Raw genomic sequence first — 21,439 nt, 5'->3', positions numbered from 1 at the left:
GAATGACCAAGCTAGGTGATATCTCTCTTCTTGATGGCTGTGTGCCGCAGTAACACTGTCATGTCAAGCCAAACCCTCCACTCAGTGGAGCTGTAAGGTCCTCGGCAAGTCAGTCTCTTCATAAAGATGACTTTTACCTCTTTCAAAGGCACAGTCTTACTGAATACAGGCATTTCTCCTTTAAGCAAGGATAATTTAGCTTGATTTCAATTCATGGTATCTGTTAAGCAGGGAAGATTATAAAAGGAGTTAGGCCCGGGGCCCTTCAGCCCCCAACACAGCACACCTCAGAACAACAGAAAGAGCGTGGACATCCACTAACCTGCGACCGAGAGCGGGTAAAGGAGGAAACGGCAAGGGTGTTAACAGTGCTGGAGAAGTAAAGGTGTCATTCTCATGAGAGAGGTTGTCAGATGGTACATCTACTCACATATGCACAGATTTTACAACTATATTCTTTTCACTATAGAACCCTCCTATTATTGAAATTCCTGTAGGAAAAATAACTGTTATTGTTACTATGAATAAAGTTCTCTAGCTCCTAAACCATCCTTTCCCATTGAAATAATTGCTTTTATAGTATGATTTTTTAAATATAATTTAATTTTGATAACTAAAGGTTTCTTAGGAACATAGCTGCCATGTGACAGCAGAACAGAACCAAGGCCTCTCAAGTGGATCGAGGTCCTCTTCTGTCACACCCACCTGCAGGACCAGATGCTGCTTCCGGAGATGACATACTCTGAGTTGCCTTTTCATTTCTCTGGTTTGGTGTAGAAATTATAAGTCTGTCTTGTCCCCTGACACTTATTTCCGTTTTGTTACCAATTCCCTTCAAAATAAGCCAAATTAAAAAATAGGTGATTACCAGGTAAATGACATCATTGGCTTATAAAGACAGCTTAAGATGATCATAATGTGCTTGAATTTTATAGGGTCTTTGATTGCAGTTAATGTATTATCTTAGCCATTATCAGAACAATTTTATTAAGTCATCAGGATGTATTCTAAAATGTACAGTAAGATTATGCGGGGGAAAAAAAACTATTTGCTAAATCCAGAGGATGAGTATCACTAAAAAATGAACCTGTATCACCGAATCTTCTGCCAAAACCAAAATACTTTCTGGTCTGAACAGTCTCTCCCTTTACCCACATCACAGTAGAGAACTCAAGCCATTTTCACTTGGTAAAGTAACCACTACACATAAAAATGTCAACACGTCTTTGAAAGAGAAGGAAATCCTTAGACACAGAAGTATGCCATTCATGGTGACCAAAATGTGCACCCAATAAGCAGTTCGGAGCAGACAGAAGGCAATTACAGTTCTGTCTCCTTTTAGGTATTTTTAATGCAATGAAATAAAGGAGTGATTTATAAATATAGTATACGTATTTTTAAAAGATTGGTTTTATCTCAGATTTCATTTACATATAGCACTCTTTGGAGGAGGGTGACAAAATTTTCTCTTGTGCATCCAAAAGCAGATAAAAACCAGCTCCTAGAATGAAGCCAATTCGCAGTCAGAAAAGATGCAAAATATTCATTTGCTATTCAAAGCTACCAATAGAACCAAGTGGATACTTAACACAGGTCTTTCCAAGTAGCTTAGCCTTACTGAAATCAGCTGAACCTATAGGCAGAAACAGGTTAACAGAGGACCCTTACACTTTTCTTTAGGAAAATATATCACTAATGAGGCATACCTATATTTAATTTTAATGTGCATATGAAAATGTTAGGAAGAAAGTGCAAAAGTCTTTAAAAGTAGCATACACCCATGAGGTGCCACTCAATTCAATTCACAAGCCCACAGTTGTGGTAAGGGCTGGGAGGGTAGTGAAGAGGTATATGGAATAAAAATTGCAACTGTTGTAAAAGAGCTTTAAAGTCTTAAACCTAAAGTGTAAGTGCCCTAAATGGTCACCCTGGCTGGTGGAGGCATTCAGTTTGAAGAGGCTACTTCCACCCCATTACCCAAGCTATCGCCTCAGCTCATTGTTACAGAGCAAACACAGCTCTGCTATTCCTCCAGCGTGCATCAGACACCCCAAGCCAACACGAGCCTAACAAAATCGCTGGTGCAATCAGACAGATGGGCAGGTACAATGATCACAATGGTTACTTCAGATAACTGACAGAAATGATTTAGTAAGAAGCATGCTTTGCAACTAAGAAAAACTAACCATACAGACTAGAAACAGGCAAAGTGCCCAGTTTTTTTCCCATGACTTTAGGGAGCTGAGCTCAATTTTGGCTGCCCAGTTCAAGATTAATTTAGCACAGATGGGGATATTACAAAAGAGGGAAAAGAAGAAGAAAAACAAAGCCTTTTTGCCTATGTGTTTTTTGCCCCATCTTAAACAGAGTAAACTGACTGTACATTTCAAATGTAGTGGATGCAAAGGGTATTTAGATTACCACCTGGTGATGTTTGGCGTTTTTTTAAATATCATGGCTGACTAAATACTCATGTTCCCCAAAAAAAACCATGAGGAAAGGAGGTACCTTCGTTGAATAAACAAATTGATCGATAAATTTCCCATCTCCGGCAGCATTCTGAAGAGCAAACACTTGTTCAATTTTCACAACTGGAGACATGTTGCACTTTTGCAAGTCCAGGCTCCCTTTGTGCATTGTGATGGAAGCTGGTAAGGATTTCCTTGCTGCTGCCGTCTTCCAGGCTATCTTAACTGGAGGTGGGTCCTCCTCTTCGGCACTGGTGTGCCGCCTCTGGCTATGTCTCCGAATTTCAGTACTTGACAGGGAGGAGGCCGCCTCGCCTGCACTGGTCTGTTCTGGCTGAGTATTCAGCACTGATCTCGGTCTTCGGGGTTTTTTAACTTCGGCTTTGGAGGCAACATTCTTTTTTGCTTGGGATAAAGCCTCCTCAGGCTGTTTGTCAATGTAGATAAAAGTATACTGTTCTATCCTTTCCTCCCGGGTCATTTTCAACGCTTTCTCTGCGTGGGCAATGCCGATGTCCCATTGAGCGCGTTCTCGCTGAGGCCGGGGTTTCCGAATCTGGAAGCAAAGACAAACGGGCATTGAGAACATGCTTGGATCTAACAGGGACCTTTAAACCAATGTGTGTTTCCCACGTGATCTTCTCATCTTTCCAGGTATGCATAAACAGCTTCAGGTTCCTCAGTCAAAGGAAGGAAATGTCCCGACTCCGAGACCCTGATGAATCAGTGGTACTGTGGATGACTGCAGGTCTGCTCTCTTGCACAGTAAACCCTTCTTTGTTGACCATGCTGCGGGACGAGTCCCTCAAAGAGGCAGTCATCCTTCTCACACCAAACTCATAAAAAGCGAGCAATGATGATGGCAGGAGAAGAAAGATTACAGAAATGATCACGTCCAGTGGCCAATAAAACGCTACCGTTAAAAATGCCACCCTAAAGCTCAGAGACCACAGCAAAGCTAAGTAAGTGGCGGAGCGCCAGGGGGTGAAGCTGCGCGGCCAGCTGGAGCCAGAATGCACACGGGGCAGGGCGCAGGGACCGGGAGCCGGGAACGTGAAAGTGGACGAGACAGAAGACAGGAATGTTCGAGAGGAAAAATAAACCCGAGTCACAGTTTCCACAGGCCTGATCAGAAGACTCTGGATTGGCAAGACAGATGAGAACATTCAGAATAAAGGTATGCGAGATGACCAAAGCAATCAGGAACGATCCAGAGGGTTAGACAGAGGGAGCCAGAAATTAGCTGATGAACCCGTGAGACAGAAGAGCGTACACTGAACACAGATATTTACATCTGCAGAATGTTAGGTCCTGATAAAATCAATCCAAATCCTCTGTGATAATACGCAGCTTCGTGTAAAACTATGACACGTTTCTGAATCACAAGAGGCCCACGCTAAATGAGCTAAGCTTAAAAATCTCAACTGACAGATTATCAAAATTCTAATAGAGTCACCGCCTCATCCAACATCTTTGGTTCCCTCTGTGGTGTGAACTTGGTTGAACCAGCTACTTAAGCTTTCTGTGCCTCAACTTTTTCCTCTGTAGAAACAGGAATAGTAATATCTACCTCACTGAAGTTGTTATGAAGAGTAAATGGATTAATATATATATTAATTATATATTATCTATATATCTATTATATATTATAATATATATTAATTATTATATATATATAATAAATATAATGCTTAAAACAGTGCCTGTCTCACACAGAAGTGCTCGCTAAATATTTTAAAAATTTAACTTTCATAAAACAATTTTGCTAATTAAGAATAAAGGGGAATTAGGGAAAGATGGTGAAGTAGGAAAAAGAATAAAACCCCCCGGCAAAACCCACATTTCACTAGCATCCCCTGGACTATGTGCATTTGAAGTCAATTCAGACCAGACTCCAAGACTGTATTAAGCAGATGGTGAAAGTTTTCAATAGTATCGTAATACTGTTTACATGACAGATAAAATTTATTGACACATAATAAATTATTAAAATTGAACTTAGAGGAGTAAAACATATCATTCTAATTGTCTGAATTCAAGTTACGAAAAGCTCTGCTAAATTATTAAGCCCTTCAAGAAGCGCATTCGGCCGATGATGCCACTATGCTGTCGGTTACCTTCTGCTTCTCAGAGTGATTGCTGGCTTGTTTGGCTGCCTCAGCCAGCAGCTCTTCATACTGCTTGTGACCTTTGTACTCTCGTACCCGCTTCTCATGGACCCATGCCCTCTCTGGCTGGTTGCTAAAAAACTGGACGTGATATTCCCGGGCACCTGTAAGGAAAAATTCTCATTAGCCACTTCAGAACAGAAGCATTTACGTGTACTTCACCAAAAACGTGGACCTAAGCCAGGTTCCCTAGTATTATGCCTATTAAAACTTGTACCTCTTGGATTGTCCAAAGATATAATCCAACCCCTACCAATGGCACTAATAGTTACTGTAAAAATCACCCCCAAAATGATTAAAATTAGCAAGCAGATTTTAAGAGAAAAAATTAGGGATTCTGGTAATTATTAGATTTGTTACCTTGGTTACACTACTTTTACTGGCTTCAAACCTTTCTACAAACAAATCTGGGTATAAATAAATAATTTTTCCTTAAAAAAATATGTAACGTATTTTCTTGGATTTTCAAAAGCCAAGTGCTGGTCAAATTACTTTTCTAGTGACACAAGCGTGTGGCACAGACCTTGGGGAGGAGGAGAGGCCACTGAGACTATCCCAGGGATTCTGTGAGGTCAAAGCTGCCTTCACAATACTACCAAGATGCTGCCTTCTGCGCTTAATACTGCAAGAGCAATGGTGGATAAGACTGCTGGCACCTCAGCACAAATGAAGGCAATGAGTGTAGTATTTGTCACTGCCACACACCAACAGCTAATGAAAAACAAGACCAGTTTTACTTAGTGTCCTTGATGAAGCAGTAAACATTATTGATTTTACTAAATCTCTCTATGTGATGAAGTGGCAAGTGTGTATAAAGCACCCTCCACACTGAAGGCATGACGGTTGTCTTGAGGGAAAGAACTTTTGTGACTGCTGGAACTGCAAGATGAACTGGCCATGTGGAACACCATTTTTACTGGAGAGAATGACTGACAGGAGAACTATGGATATTTGAATTTGAGAATTTGGCAAATATTTCCTCAAAAATGAACAAGCAAGTCTGTCACTTCAAGGATAACAACTGACAGTATTTGTTGCCAATAATAAAATTTGATCTTTCAAGAAAAATGAGAATACTAGAAAATGAGTATCTGCCCCTATGAGCCTTCCAACTTTCCTATAATCAAAGAATTTTCTGATGAAATCAGTGATGACATTAACAAACGTGATTTAAAAAAGTATCTAAGAGGAAAGTGACAACATTTGGAAGATATGCATACAATATTTTTAAAAGGCCAGTGTATGATGTTAATCACAAAAGGCAAACAATCCATTCAAAGTGCGAGATAGAACCAATGGATTTTAATGTAACAAAGTACAAAAAGTTTATCAATGTGATTTCAGATTCCACGTTGCAACTAACCCACCATTTGGTGTAAGATCAAAGAAACTGATCCACAATTATCTGAAAAGGCTATTAAAATTCTTTTCCCTTTTCCAACTACACATCTGTGTGAGGCCAGGTTATCTTCATATTCTTCAACCAAAACATAACAGAATGAATGCAGAAGCAGATAGGAGAATTAAGTGTCTTCACTTAAGCCGGACATTAGAGATTTGCAAAAATGTAAAAAACCCATTGCTCTCAATTTTTTATTTGAGAAAATATTTTTCATAAAAACGTAATTAATGATATAACATATAATAGGTTATTTTAAAATAAACTAGTAAACATTTTAAATTTTTCTCAGTTTTAATTTCTAAATGAAAAGAAATAGTAGTAGATATAATAACTCTTATAAACAAAAGCTTTTAGAGTCCTCGAATTTTAAGTGTGAAAGGGGTTCTTGGGCCAAAACATCTGAGAATCATTGTTCTACAGTCATGCTCCTCTGAAAGTGTGGTTCCCAGAAGAAGCCAGTCTGTGACAAAACAAGCAGAGAAATTAAGAGTGAGCGTTTAGAAACTATGATAATTTGATACTGCGTGACATCTAGGCCCGAGACCAGGGATCTTGCACCCTGAATTTTTTTGGAGGGACAGGCCTTTCACTTTTCTAATAGTTAATTTTATCATATTTCACAGAAGTAGTGGTCTGTGGTAGACTGGAATTTTTTTTTTTTTAAAGAGCAATAAACTGGTCCTTTACCAAGTATAGTTTGGAAAACACTGCTCTAAAGTCTCAGGTCAATCTGGGGAACCCAAGGTAACTGAGGCAGGGGAGAAAGCCAACAAGCAGATCCTATAGGAAACATGGGGAGAAGCTTAAATTGAACTTAGTTATCTGAAATCGATTATACCTTGATTTCAAAATTTTTTAATTTTATTAGACGTTAACAGGAGATTATCTAAGGATTTACTTTAATCTGGTTTAAAACCAGATTAAAATTTCAAGTGTAAAATAGCCTATGAAAAGAGAGAAACACGCACCCACAACTTGGATTTCCGTATCATCTAATGTGAGAAGAACCAAGCATAAATTTGACTATAATTAATCAAGAAGGTTTATCAAAAGTCCACAGGTTTTGGCACACAAAAACAGAAATATAACCTAAACTAACAGGGGAGTTTGGTGGACGGGATGGTGGGTACAAGTAGCAGGGTTAAAAGAACACAGGGCATAATCTGTTTCCAAAAGTCATGGTTAGTTATTTAGAAGCAAACATGATCCCAAAGGACTTCATAGTTAAAATCTCATCTTAATGTTTATTTTCAACTTCTTCCTCCATTAAACCATTTACTACAGACAGACAAATCAAACAATCTGTCTCTGTGTTAGCACATTGCTTCCTGCTGGCTGGAAAACTATAAAACAAGAGTGAAATAAAAACCCAAAGACCTGAGAGATGAAGAAACTAGCACATCTGTCCCTAAGTAACGGGCTAAATTTCCAATAGAAAAGTGTGGGAGAAACATTTTTATATAAGAAAAATATATAAATAAAACCAACCAGTTTTAAATTAAAAAAATTTGGGGTTTAAAGTTACAATAGGTATAATGTGGTACGATTTGAAACTCTCAGTTAAAAATCTTTATTTTCATATCTATTCAATACAATATGCAAAGAGAAAAAGAATTACTCCCACATTATGCATCTGTCAAAACCCACAGAACTCAACACACTGATAGGAGTGAATGGGAAAGGAAGCTGGTTCTAAAGAAGGAAAGAAAGGACAGTCGGGCTAGCACGTCACTGATTCTAAGGTTCATTCTATATAGAACAGTGCTACCACATCACTTTCTGTTCTTTTGAAAAAAACTATAAAGGTATTCAAAGAGAAAATAAAAGATACATGATTTTGGACTATAACATCTGAATGTGCTAAAGAAAACACTGCAGGGAAATAAAAGTAACATTGTTGGAAAGGCAAGTAAAAAAAACCCCACAGACCTGCACAACACAAAAAGCGAACACTACTGTAAACTGCGGACTTCAGTTACTAATGATGGCTCAACACTGGTTCTTTCTGTGATAACTGTCCCACACTAATGCAAGACGCTAACAGGGGAAGCTGCGGGGTGGAGGGAGAGGGAATATATAGGAACTCTCTGTACTGTCTAATTTTTTAGTAGACTCAAAGCTGCTCTAAAAAAATCGTCTATTACTAGAACCAGAATTACTCCCAAACTCTTAACAACAGTTACAGGTCTGGAGGACGAAACAATGGGCATGTTCGCTTCTGACCATATATATGGTACTGTTACAAGCAGAGGAAGCATTTCATTTTTAACTTTTAAACTTAAAGTGAGACCTAAACAATGAAATACAACTTAAAATAGACATGTGACCCAAACATCTTTCAACATGCTCTTACAAAGAATTTTATCTTTATGTGTGAAAACCGTTAAATACGTTTTCCAATGCTGAGACTCTGACTAATAACAATACTGACTAATAACAATATGGAAACCAGTGATTACTATATCTAATTCAAGATAAATTTTACGAAGTAGTTTAGATAATAAGCAACACACAGTGCTTCACGGGTATCATGTGTGGAACAGAATCAACACAATTAAGTTTTATACTGTGTTTCTGGTTTCCAAAAAACTGTCAGAAAACTACTTCACTTAAAACTGCACCGCACAGCCATGCAATGGAATATTATTTGGCAATAAAAAGAGAGGTGTGAAGCATTGATACATGCCACTACACAGGTGAACCTCTAAACATGACGCTAAGTGAATGAAAGAAGCCAGACACAAAAGACCACATATTGTGGGGTTCCATCTCTATGAAATGCCCAGAATAAGAAAATCAATAGGGACAGAAAGGAGTTAGTGGCTGCTTAGGGCTTGGCAGCAGGGCAGGCATGGGGAGTGATTGCTAGTGCTGGTGGAGATGGGATTTCTTTTCTGGGTTGATGAAAAAGTCACAAAATTAAAGTGTGGGATGGCCACACAACTCTGTAAATGTAATAAATGTCATTGAATTGCACTTTAAAAGGGTGAATTTTATGGTATGCAAATCATAGCTCAAGAGGGGTATTATTTTAAAAACTACTGCAGACAAGAGAAAAATTTAAATATTATCGGAATGTTCCTTTTTCAAACCTCAATTCTCAGATTTCCTCAGTAATATTTCTTAAAATCATTTTTCCTGCACAGAAGTAGGAGATTGCCTATGGAGTACCAGACCAGATTAGATTAATTCATAAAACTAAATTTAAATACTTCCCTTGAAATACAAGATGAAGCATAAACTGTGCTTTCATTTGTATCCCATAAAAAAGCTGAATTTGGTAAGTTTTCATAAAGTAATTAGATGTTAAATGTGACATTCTTTATATAATCTCAATAGGATGCTTTTCTAAGGGGAGAGAACTGAAGAGCCACAATTCTCTCATGATGCAATAGTTCAAAGCGCTCTGGGGGCCCGAGGGGGACGTGCATTGCTTTCTCTGAGAAGGCTTGGCCCTCTTAGGAAATCCCTGTCCCTCTATCCTCCCATTCAAAGAATCACAGATTATTAAACGTGCAAGGTACTTTAGAGATTCCTAGTCCAGCACCCTTATCATATAAGCGATGGAACCAGGGCTGCCGCCCCGACCCTCTGAGTAGGGAAATTCATTGACCTTCCCTGTATTACACAGTCATGTTTAAGAGTTGGGTTATGGAATAAGACTTCGCTGAGACTCTACACTGATCTGCAACGTAAGGACAGTAACAGTACCTGCTTCACAGGGTTGCTGCTGAGGACTGCAAAAGAAAACACATAAGAGAACTGCCCAGGTGCCACGCACAAAAGCGGACATTCAATAATGTGGGGTGTTTTTTTTTCCTGTCCCACTGATGCTTCCAGTCACCCCAACCTTTAACCAGCAGTTACAGTGACAAGATGACTGCCTTCTGTGCAGGGGCATTCTTTGCTGTGCAGCACAGGAGTTAAAGATACAGTGGATCCTGTCACAACTCTGACTCACCAGACACCTTTTGTCCCTCATAACAGTGAACAGGGACAGAGGTGGAAAGTTTAAAATCAGAGAGAAAGAAATAGGTGCAAAGTTGTCACAGACAATAAGGAACTTGATAAGTGAGTTTGCAAAGTAAATACCCAGAAACAAATTCCAAACTCAAACCTTCCTCTGGCTACCAGGCAAGTCTATTCCACATGCCAGAGTCTCAGGAATCTAATCTACATGTTTTGGTCAAACCCAGGAAAAGGAGTAGAGAAAAGTCAGAACACATGTTTTCTTAATATTTACTCACATTCCTAAGGTGGGGTTCTATGGCATGTAGCTACCTTCAAACTCTACTTCTTCATCATACTGAATTCAGAAGGATGTCCCAGTAAATTTACAGATTCAAAAATTGAGCGGAGGAGGATAAAAGCATCTTGCAAAATTTATCAGGATGGAAAGCCCTTGTCTGAGTGAAAAATTAATAGCCATGGGAAACAATGATGAAATAAAAATGTTCTAGGAAAGCTTCACCCCAAAGCCTACTGAGCTCATTTAAGACATTTTATTACTAATCCATCTGCTCTCTTTTGGAATTCACTTGAGAGGTCAGAGGAAGGATTTTTAAAAAAAGAAGTGTGAAAAAAATCATAAACAAATGCAGGGTGTTTATAAAGGAAAACAAGGCCTGTGTCAGTTGTGGAGGCTCCCTGCCAGTCAAGACAGCTAATTATTTCACCGTTTATTAAAAAGTGATAGATACGTGTTTTCTGGTGTCAGCTTCTGTATCATGTATGTATTCTTTTATTCATATACAACATTTAAGATTTTCTCTCCCCGACCTTTAACTTAATAGCTACTTATGCCTTTTCTCACCTCTTGTGTTAATTTTGGTGTGGACCTCAAGTTGGGGATCACTTGAAACCATACAAGGCCACCAAGGGTAGGTCCCCACCTTAGACCAAACAAGATCGCCAACCTGGAACTTAACACCGGCAGACACTTCTGTTGTTGGAACAGAAGACAATACTGGCTGAACCTACAGGGAAAAAAGGTCATAAAAAACTTCATCAGGAGAAAAACTTTTTAAAAAGAAATGTACACAATACACCAAACACATTAACCATGTAAAACTGATTGTCAATCAGACTTTTCTCTGATGCCTGCTACCCATAACTTGCAAAAGGGCAGAAGAAAGGAAGGAAATAATAAGCCCCATTCCAATATTAAAAATAGGACGGTTTCTGTTGCCAAGTTACTGATAAGGCATCTTGAGAATTCACATCTATTAAAAAGTAGTTATAGTTTTGAAAAGGTAAGTAATTTGCTGGAAGTATCTTAAACCAGTTCCAAGATTTATTTCAGTATAACTTCTGAAATAAAGTATGGAACTATAATGAAACGTATTAAACGTGTCATAATTTAGTCACTCTGCTTTCACCTTCTCACACCGCATTTGGTGAGGCAGTCTTCAACAAAGTGACTCACCGGGGGCTCCTCTTTTAGTCCTGGATCTTCTCTTGGTTTTTCTGATACAGTGTCGACCCTCTCATTTGGTCTCTAGGAGAAAAGAACAAAATGGCAGCAAACCAAAGAGCAATGACGTACACAAAAAGGGTCAAAACTAAACAGCAAAGGGAAGAGAGAACATTTATCAATGAGCAATGTAAGAGGTAAGAATACAACTTATGCAGTACATGATCCTGTGTCTTTACATTCATTTTCCATTTCACACCATAGCTGTATCTCCCATTTCTTTTTTAATTTCTTTTAAAACTTAATTTGTTGGTTTTGGGTTTTTTTTAACCTATGAGAGTACAGAAAAGTGGGCAGTGAGATTGCTAGTAAGATGCAACTTGGAATTCTTCTGGAGAGTAATGTGGCAATATGTATGAAAAGCCTTAAATTGTCAGACACTGACCCACAAATTCACTCCTAAAAACGTGTATTGAAAAAGCATTGATACATCTATATATAGAAAAATACACACATATACATATAAACAAAGGTATGCACAACAGTGCTACTTATAAGGGCAAATACTAAAATCAGACATCAGTCTAAGATGTGCAAAAATGTAGAATTAAAGGACATGGGAAAATAATAATACAATGTTATTTGAAAACAGCAAATTGCAAAGCAGTTTGTATAGTCTGATTCCAATCTTGGAAAAATAATTTTTTATCTGTACAGAAAAAAAGGACTAGAAGGCTACCACCAGGCAAAGGAGTAACAGATTTCTGAGGTGTGTTTTTCCATATTTGTAAAGTTGTCCTTAATAAACCTTACATTATTTTTCTAGTCATAAAATCCATAAATATGTTATTTAAAAACTGATTTCTGTAATCCTTTGGGGAGGTAATTTGGATGTATCCATCAAAATTCAAAATATGTACAGTCTTAAATTTAGCAATTATATTTTAAGAACCTATCCTACAGAAATAAAAAATGAGAAAATCTAAGCAGAGGGATGGTAACTACAGCATTATTTCATGTCAATAATCCACGTCTATCAACATTTTCCTAATTTTTATTTTAAAATAGACTATATATACCTTGAAAAATATTTGAAACATTGTACACCAATTGATAAGAGTAGTTACCTTTGAGGAACAAGATTAAAGAAACAGTGAGGGAAGATCTATACTTGTGTGCATTTTCAGTAAAAAGTAAATTACTTTCGTAATTTAAAGGTTTAAAAAATTTCCTTACTTGTCAAAGAACAAAACTTAATTTAGATGGCTTAAAAAAGAGGGATATATCCATTAACTTAGGCCTAATTCCACTAAAAAAAAAGGCTAATTTTAAAAGTTACTTAAAATTCTCAGTTAATTCAAGACATTTAAGACATTGCTGTAAAAGTTTTACTAAATAAAAGAAATTGTAAAAATTGTTAGGAAATCAGCCAGACTCGTATCTCAAACCCCAAGTTTCAATCATTCATTCAACAGTGCCTACGATTTCCCAGGCATTGTTCTAGAAGTTGGGTACACAACAGTGGAACAAACAGACGTGATCCCTGACCGCAAAGAGCTTACAGCTGGGCAGCAAAGACAGACACTCAGCACAAACGTACACATACACAGTGTAAACATATGAAGAGAAATGGTGTGTGTGTGTGTGTGTGTGTGTGTGTGTGTGTGAGTGTGTCTTTAGAGATAAAGGTCAGGAAAGGCCTCTGTGAGAAAGTAAAGTATGATTTGAATAAAAAAAGAGGAGTTAGTCTAAGGAATAGACTTACCATATGACCCAGGAGTCCTGCTCCTGGGCATATATCCAGAAGGAACCCTACTTCAAAATGACACCTGCACCCCAATGTTCATAGGAGCACTATTTACAATAGCCAAGACATGGAAACAGCCTAAACGTCCATCAACAGATGACTGGATAAAGAAGATGTGGAATATTTATACAATGGAATACTATTCAGCCATAAAAACCGACAACATAACATCATTTGCAGCAACGTGGATGTTCCTGGAGAATGTCATTCTAAGTGAAGTAAGCCAGAAAAAGAAAGAAAAATACCATATGAGATCGCTCATATGCAGAATCTAAAAAAATAAAATCACAAGGGCTTCAGCTGCCTAAGGAAGCCCAAGTGCTTGGCGACGGCTTGGCTCTATGTTTAAAGGGGTGGGTTTATTTTGTGACTTCATTTTCTCTCTCAGGAGAATACTGAGACTGCAGCACATGTATAGATACCTTAATTCAATTCTGGAACTAAAAATTGAGCTAATTTTTTTTCAAATAACTTACAAAGAGTAATGCAAATTTAGATCATTTAGGTTTTGTCCAATCCTGCTCTAGGTCAAGAATCTTTAGAATTTTAAGTATATGTATTCTATCTCAAAAAAAAAAGAGAGAGAAATAAAACAAAATCTCATCTGGAAAGATAACATTAACCTCCGGTTATTTTGCGACTTTTAAGCAGCAGGACAGGGCTGTGACTACTTGTCTTCTCCCTTGCCCCCATTGTATCCTCATGTCCAGCACGGTGGAAAAACAATAAAATAAAATAAAAAAGAGGAGTTAGTCTAGTAAAAAAGTGGGAGAAAGAACATTCCAAAGAGAAGGAGTGGCCTGTGTGAGGTCCCTGAGGTTGAAGAAAGGCAGAAACTTCAGAAAGGCCAGGACAACAGACTTACCTGCCACAAAGAGGAGAGGGGGGACAGGACAAGGTGGCGGGGAGGCACCGGGCCCTGTAAGCCACATCCCTGTGTTCTACCTTCTGGGCACTGAGAGCCTCTGATGAGGATCAGGCAGAGAAGTAACACATGCCAGTTTATGTTTCAAAAAGATCATGTTAGCTGCTGTGTGGAGACTATTTTGGGAGGGAGCAAGGGGGAAGCAGAAAGTTTAATGAGGAGGCTACTGCAAACATTGGAAAAAGCCCCGGGAAGGAAGGCGGCAGCAGCCTGCTGGTGGGCCCGAGGTCGGTTCTGTCAGGTGCATCGGCGGTGGCCCCGAGGCTCTCTCATCTCCTAGGACACACTCACTGAGCCAAGAAAGAAAAGTCTTATGATCAAGGGAAAATTCTTCCCCGGATCACTAGTGTAACAGGCAGTTTAAAAATACTGTCCACATTTGCACAGGCCCACTGGGCAGCTTCACTTCAGTCCACGGAGGAGCTGAAGCCTTCACCTCACGCTCTTTCTCAGCCACAGCAGGAAGGCGGGGCCCCAGAGGAAGCACACCCGCACCCAAGAAAGCAAGCCCTCCGGCTCCGCACCGCGGTCTCCATGATGCCTGCGGGTCAGGGGTCTCTCTCCCGCTCTGAGAGCAGACAGATGAGGAGTGACGACTAATCTCTGCCAAACGACAGAACCCTACTAATGTAACAACTGGTCTGAAGCCCGTGAACAGCTTGCCCTTTCTGGATTGAAGACAGGATTTCCTCCTAAACCTTTGTATTATTCAAATGTCTTATCTCTTCTTGATTTTTTTGTTTGTTCCAGATTTGTTCCTTCAGGCTGGCTTGAAACACTGTTAAAATCACTTTCATAGAGCTGAAATTTTTTTACACAGTCATTTTAAAAGGAAAGAAATGGTAAGGGAGAAAAAGAAGCCCAGGAGGATTTATTCTAAGCATTCAAGACTATATAAATAAAAGAAGGAAAAAGAAGTCAAATAAGGATGCTGCAATGACAGGAAGGGAATACAAACTGTAAAAGTATTGACGCGTGAGCAAAACAGAAATGTTTAGTAGGCTTTCAGAGATTCATGACTTGAAAGAAAGGTAAAGCGAAACAGGAGAGCATCCCAAACATCAATTAAGAAGGGGGAGTTTTTAAGACAAAATGGTCAAGAGAAGCCAAATGCTTAGGAATCAAGAAAAATGAGTCAGAAATTGCCAACAGGTAAAACACTTCAGGGTGTAAAATCCATTTCCTTCAGTTGTTTAAAGGAGAGATATGCTTAAGAGAGATTAAAATCAAACAAGTAGGGACAGAAGACACCTTCTCTGGTACTAGCCATGCTGCTTCAGGAAGAGAACGCATCAGACAGAAAGACAACAGTAAGCTAGCTCTCCATAGTGTCTGAGTCATCTTAATTTTAAATTAATGCTTTTGCGGGTTTGTATCACTTTACATTTTTAGTTGATTCCACATGGAAAGACCTTTTTTGTTCCCCCAGTAAAGAATCATGGGAAGTTTCTTAAACAGGAAGAAAAAAATGCATTGAGAGCAGCTAAAATAAAATTACATTGCTTTAAACATTCCTTTAAAAAAATTTGGTCTAGGACTTTTATTAAAACCCAAGAGATTTATTAACATGAATAATATGCATCAAACCTGGCAGAATTCCAAATTTCTTTTACTTTCTGAATAACTGTGGAAGTTTGTAATGCATGGGAACAGTTTCTAAGAATTTTAAGACCTAACCCTCTGAGGCTACAGAACCCAATATAAACCACTAACTTAGTGCTAATAGGACTGAATCAGCTATTCAGCTTTTTATAAGTGAAAACGGCAAGCTAAGAGTTAATGAGACTGGTCTTTGTGGATAAGCCCACTGAGGTGCTGGTGGAAGACCAGTGTTTGAAGAGGGCCTACATTCACATGCCTGAGGCATTACACCTGCCAGGGAGGAAGAAATGCAGAAACATTTCCACATGTTTCTAATTTGGTGGGAGAAAAAAACAGCTAAAACAACTTTACAAAATATACAATTTCAGTAGTGATCTCAGGTCTCCTGCTGCCTAGATGTTTGGACACATTTTCATTGTTGAGAAGATATACTTGGGCTGTTCCAAATAAGTCACTCTTTAGAAGGCCAAACAGCTCAAAATTGGGAGGAAATATACATAGATCAAATACTAAGAAGAAAGAAAAGAAAAGGAATAACTGAAATCTTGAACTGTATTATTTTAGATGAGATTTTGTTTGCTCAAAAAGACCCTATGAGTGAGCTTGTAAGGAAAAAGTACATCCATCCATCCATCCACCTACCTACCTACCTATCAGCAAATCCAGCTTGGGGACAATCATTCCAGGCACACAGCTCTCATTACCATTCCCTCAGGCATCTGGGGGAGGGGAGCTGTCCAGTGGTGTCAGCCGACTCTTACGTGGGCTTCTATTTCCCTTCTAAGCCCTCTAAAATGCTGAACACCGAGGGCGTGGACCCCTAGTGACAACCAGGAGGCACAAGGGTATCAAAAATTAAAACACTTAAAAATGATGTCCTAAACAAAGCAAAATAGGTATTGTTCAAGTTAAGGAAATCCCATTAAAAACATATAAGGTTAGAAAATAGGTTGATTTGTGCACATCCCTGGTCCGTGTGGCTTAGCAGAGGTGCGACTCTGAAACAAGCTCTCGCCTCAGAGTTCTATTGTCAGAACACAGCATCACTTTTATGGCTTATAACTGTCCCCCATGTGTGATAAAAGTTTAATTAATGAAATTCAACTAACAAGAACTTAGCTGTTCACTTTATTTCTTTGAAAGAAAAGGGAGGAGGGAAGGGAAAGTGGGAGGAGAGAGAAAAAGAAACAGGGAGAGAAGGATGGGGAACAGGGAGGTAAATGGGGGGAGGAAAGAAAACCTGGACTTCCCCCCGAAACTCAACTTTCAGGCAATGGTCTTGGTAACATTTACTGTAACCAATGCCACTTACCACACCTACACCTTCTTTCAAGTTGACATTCCTTTACCCCAAGATATTGTAAGTTCCTAAATAAGGAATATTATGCCTCACATGATTTACTAAAAAAGAAAGCAAACTTAAACTCTTAGATTACATCTAACCATTTCAATCCCTGGCTATAGCAGTTAACTGAAAGTTAAGTGATATAAAGGGCCAGACAAAGCAGATATCCAATAAAGACAGAATCTGCTTTAAAATCTCACTGAAAAGTGACTACTAGAAACATCATTGTACTGAATTTATCTTTGATTCCAATAAAGCAAAAAGTGGGTATGAAAAATGAACAGACTATCTTCTCCTGCCTCTGCTTCCAGCCCTACTTCTATTTTGAGAGATTTTTAAACTTATTTTTATCAATAAAGGCAACAAGTCTAGTCTAATAAGTATAACTGGATAGTCTCCTATTTGCCAGATTCTCTAGAGCAAAAGCAAGATGAGCCAGCAAGCTGGTTCTCAGGAACTAAGCTAAAGCCAAATTCAGATTTTATACATTTTTGTGATTCCCAAGGGTCATAATGCATTAAATATCTTTTTACTGCAGGTCCATGAAAGAAATACTACACTGGATGTATCTGGAGTGCAAGAAGTTAAACTTCTCTCCTTCCAAATTGACTCATTCATTTAATATACAGTATAAGGCACTATGTGAATGAAATTCTGGAAGGGGGGCATTAAATAAATGACATAAGAAATTCAAAGTCATTTCAGAAAACATTTAGGTCCAAAGCCTTCATTTTACAGATGCAGATCTAAGACACCAGACTAGCTAGTGTCCCTGATTACTCTCTATCTCATCACCCAGTTTTACTTTCCTCACAGCACTCACCACTATCTGAACTTACACATATTTACGTACATATGTGTGTGTTTTCTGGTTCCTCTTACTAGAATATAAGCATCTTGAAAGTAGGCATCTTTACTTTTCATTCATTGCCCTACTCTCAATTCTTGGGAAGATGTCTAGCACACATTAGGTATTCAATCAATATTTGTTAAATGAATAAAGAAGAAAACCATAGAAAAATGAGGAAACCATACTGAGATATCACACTGAGACTTGTGAGAGCCTACAACCAGGGTGAGCTCCACTCCAAAAAAAGGTAACTTTTGAGTTGAAGGTATGAAGTACTGGAACCCAACTACCAAGGAAAAGGTGAGTTGGTAAGATGTAAACACGTCTTTGAACAGAAGATAACATATTAACCTATTCAGGCATACCGGATATAAAAGCAGACAACTGTCACAAAAACAAATATTCATTTCTTCCTAAATCAGTGTCTGAGAACACCTTCAATTCATACCATGTATTAGAATACTAACTAAAAACTCTTCATCCAAGCTAGAATTAATTTGTTACATACCTATTATTATTATTATTATTATTATTATTATTATTATTATTAATTATCTCGGCGATGTTAAAAAAATTCAGCAGCATGCATCTTAAGTTACCAATAAAGGATGACTTTTATAAACTCTATCTTAAGTTTTAATGAGTAAACATAAATACTAATGTTGACTTTAAAATAAAGGATGACTTTTATAAACTCTATCTTAAGTTTTAATGAGTAAACATAAATACTAATGTTGACTTTAACAAAAAGAGTTTATTTACCTCAGGTTGTTTTGTAGCAAACATTAGGAATAAGTGTTAAATCTAAGCTCTACTGGTGAACGTTGGTCTAGAACAATGGAAAACCAGTATCATTAACCATCTTCCCTCTGCCTTTCCTCTTCATCTTCAGAAACCAGGAATTTATTACAAGCAAAATTAAGTGGAGCTATTAAAGAACCATAAGAAGCAAGATTCTTAGAACCACACGTTTAAAAAAAATTTTTTACCCTAATGATGTCCATTCATTTATTCAACAAATATTTACTCAGCACCTATTACAGTATCCCAGGCTCCTCGCTAGGGGTTAGAAGTTATCAGAAATACTTATATTTGAAGAGATTAAAAACTGAAAAAGATCTCCTGGACTTCCAGTAAATGTGAGATATTATAAAATTTTTCAAAAAGATGTTTCAACTTACATTTTGTTCCTCTGGTTCTAATTTGGGGATTTTGTGTGACTTGCGCTCCTCAGATCTAGATGAGTCATGCTTGTTGCTTTTTTTCCTCTTTTCTTTTCTGCTTTCATGCTTTGACTTTGTGTGCTCACTTGCCTGGACTTCATTTAAAAGGTCTCCACAAAGGGAGGACTCAAACAATTCCCTGCCATTCTGGATAGTTTTGGTTATTTTTAGTTTAATTTCAGGTGAGCCAGTCTTCTTTGGAATCACAGTTTGTGGTACCGAGGGAGGAGGTGGTGGCTGTGGAGGAGAAGGTTTTTCCAGAATTTCATGTGGTCTTGTGTTTGGAATTTCTGAATGGTAATAGTCAGTGGGGCTAAAGTTTCTAACTGCACCAAAGCCATTGGCTGACCCGTTGGGATACTGATTATATGACTGGTATTTGGTTTGAGTTTCATACATGCTGATTGATGGTGGGTAGCCATTGGTGAGGGGGGGAAGATCTTCTGTTGTAGGTGGGTACTGAAAGCCTTGCTGCAAGGTAGCTTCATATGGTGTCTGGCCACCATCTTCAACAATGTCACTGTTGTTGTCAAAGGCATCCTCCTGACGGATGTTGGCGGAGTCAATGAGTTGAGGTGGTTGCTGAATTGTGTTTCCCATGATCCCTTGCATGAAAGAGAAAGAGAAATCCATTGTTCTGCTCCAGCATCCTTAACTTTCCCTTTCTCTCATCGGGCCTAAAGTTTTAAAAGAGATTAAAAGGTGTTAGTTAATATCCTCAAAGGCTAGAGGCTAATCAATTGCAAAAGTCTGAATTCAATTTTCATATCCAGATATGCACAAATGCTAAATATTTTTAAAGTAGGTAGTCAATATAATTCTGACACAGGGTAAACACTTTTTTTTTTAATTGAAGTATAGTCAGTTTATGATGTGTCAATTTCTGGTGTACAGCATAACAGTTCAGTCATACCTATATACATACATATATTCGTTTTCATATTCTTTTTCATTATAGGTTGCTATTTTTATCTTAAATGCTTATCTGTTTAAAACTCAATTAGTTTCACAATAATTTTAGTAACAACATTTTGTCCACTTTGCAAACACGCAAAATAGCTTTGACATTCCTTTTTGTTTCCCAAGTTAGAGATTATATAAGTCTCAGGTTAAAACTGGTAATTGCAAAATAAGCAGTGTCCTGAGATAAATTAGGTTCCCTATGTGCTTCCCTTAAATCATTCATGTTTTGTCCAGTGGTTCTGTTACTACGAAAATAATAACATCTTATTACAAATATTTTTAAATACAAAAGTAAAAAGGCCAAACCTTCTGCCATACCATCATTCCCAGTCTTCTGTGTCATGGATAACCTCTGTAAACACTTTAGTGGGTATTCTTCTAAATCTTTCTCTATATATTTACACATAAAATATTTAAAATAGAGTTTACTCTGTGACTTGCTTATTCAACTTAAAAATACAACATAGATAGCTTTCTACATCAGCATGTATAGATCATTTCCATACATACTTCATATTGCACGGTAAAAACCTGTAGACTCTACCATATTTAACCATTTGTGTACTGACAGTCATTTAGTTGCTCACAACTGTTTGATACTATAAGTAGGTCTATAGGAAATTTTCTTGACACTGTATCTTTATGCACATATGTATCCCTATATGAAAGATTTGAAATTAGCTACTGCAAAACTGTTCTGTGGGCTGTACTATATAAATTTACACTCATACCAGTAGTGAGTAGGGATGCCTGATTCCCTACACTCTTGCCAGTATCTAGTTGTTTTTAACCAGTGGTATAGATGGCAAAATCATCTTTAGTTTTACAAAAAAAAAAAGACATGTCAAGACCTATATACTGGTGACTCTGATTCAATCAATCTGGGGTGAGGCCTAGAGCATGAGTATTTCAGGACCACATCCCAGCTGACACTGACACACACTCTTGGTTGGGTCACTGCATTATACTCTTACAATTCCTGCACCTCCTCGAGATGTCTGAAGATGCCCACATTGTGTAACAATGTTAAAATCTAAATAAGCATGTATTAGGAAATGCTCTAAGATCACTCTGCTTTGCCATAAGGTTTGACAGGTCTACATCTTGGGACAAAAGTTTAACGGACAGTCCAGATATTATTTTGAAAATCCTATAACCATTTCTTCTAAAAAGCTCTAAGGCAAAGAGGATTTCACTACTGTATCAAGTCTGAGGGTCTGACTGTAGCTGCAGGAATACTGGGAAGAGGATTCTGATGCTACAGCCCAGTTCA

The 21,439-nt window shown here is 38.0% G+C and overlaps 1 protein-coding gene across 5 annotated transcripts in view; it reads right to left on the bottom strand.

Annotated features, from left to right (window-relative positions):
- The window catches only part of NSD3 (nuclear receptor binding SET domain protein 3), a 92,171-nt gene that overhangs the window by 40,847 nt on the left and 29,885 nt on the right, over nucleotides 1–21,439 (bottom strand). For all 5 annotated transcript variants that reach the window (XM_031440093.2, XM_031440094.2, XM_031440095.2 and 2 more), the window contains exons 2-7: nucleotides 19,162–19,880; nucleotides 11,464–11,535; nucleotides 10,852–11,014; nucleotides 4,586–4,740; nucleotides 2,509–3,024; nucleotides 706–832 (exon numbers count right to left, since the gene is read on the bottom strand). In XM_031440093.2, coding sequence (XP_031295953.2) covers nucleotides 706–832; nucleotides 2,509–3,024; nucleotides 4,586–4,740; nucleotides 10,852–11,014; nucleotides 11,464–11,535; nucleotides 19,162–19,836 — 1,708 coding nt within the window. In that variant the 5' untranslated portion in view covers nucleotides 19,837–19,880. The remainder of the gene's footprint in view (nucleotides 1–705; nucleotides 833–2,508; nucleotides 3,025–4,585; nucleotides 4,741–10,851; nucleotides 11,015–11,463; nucleotides 11,536–19,161; nucleotides 19,881–21,439) is intronic.

This window comes from Camelus dromedarius, chromosome 22, assembly GCF_036321535.1.
Source record: "Camelus dromedarius isolate mCamDro1 chromosome 22, mCamDro1.pat, whole genome shotgun sequence".
Taxonomy (NCBI): Eukaryota; Metazoa; Chordata; class Mammalia; order Artiodactyla; family Camelidae; genus Camelus; species Camelus dromedarius.
The sequence above is the reverse complement of the archived record's forward strand: the minus strand, read 5'-3'. Positions and strand labels throughout refer to the sequence as shown.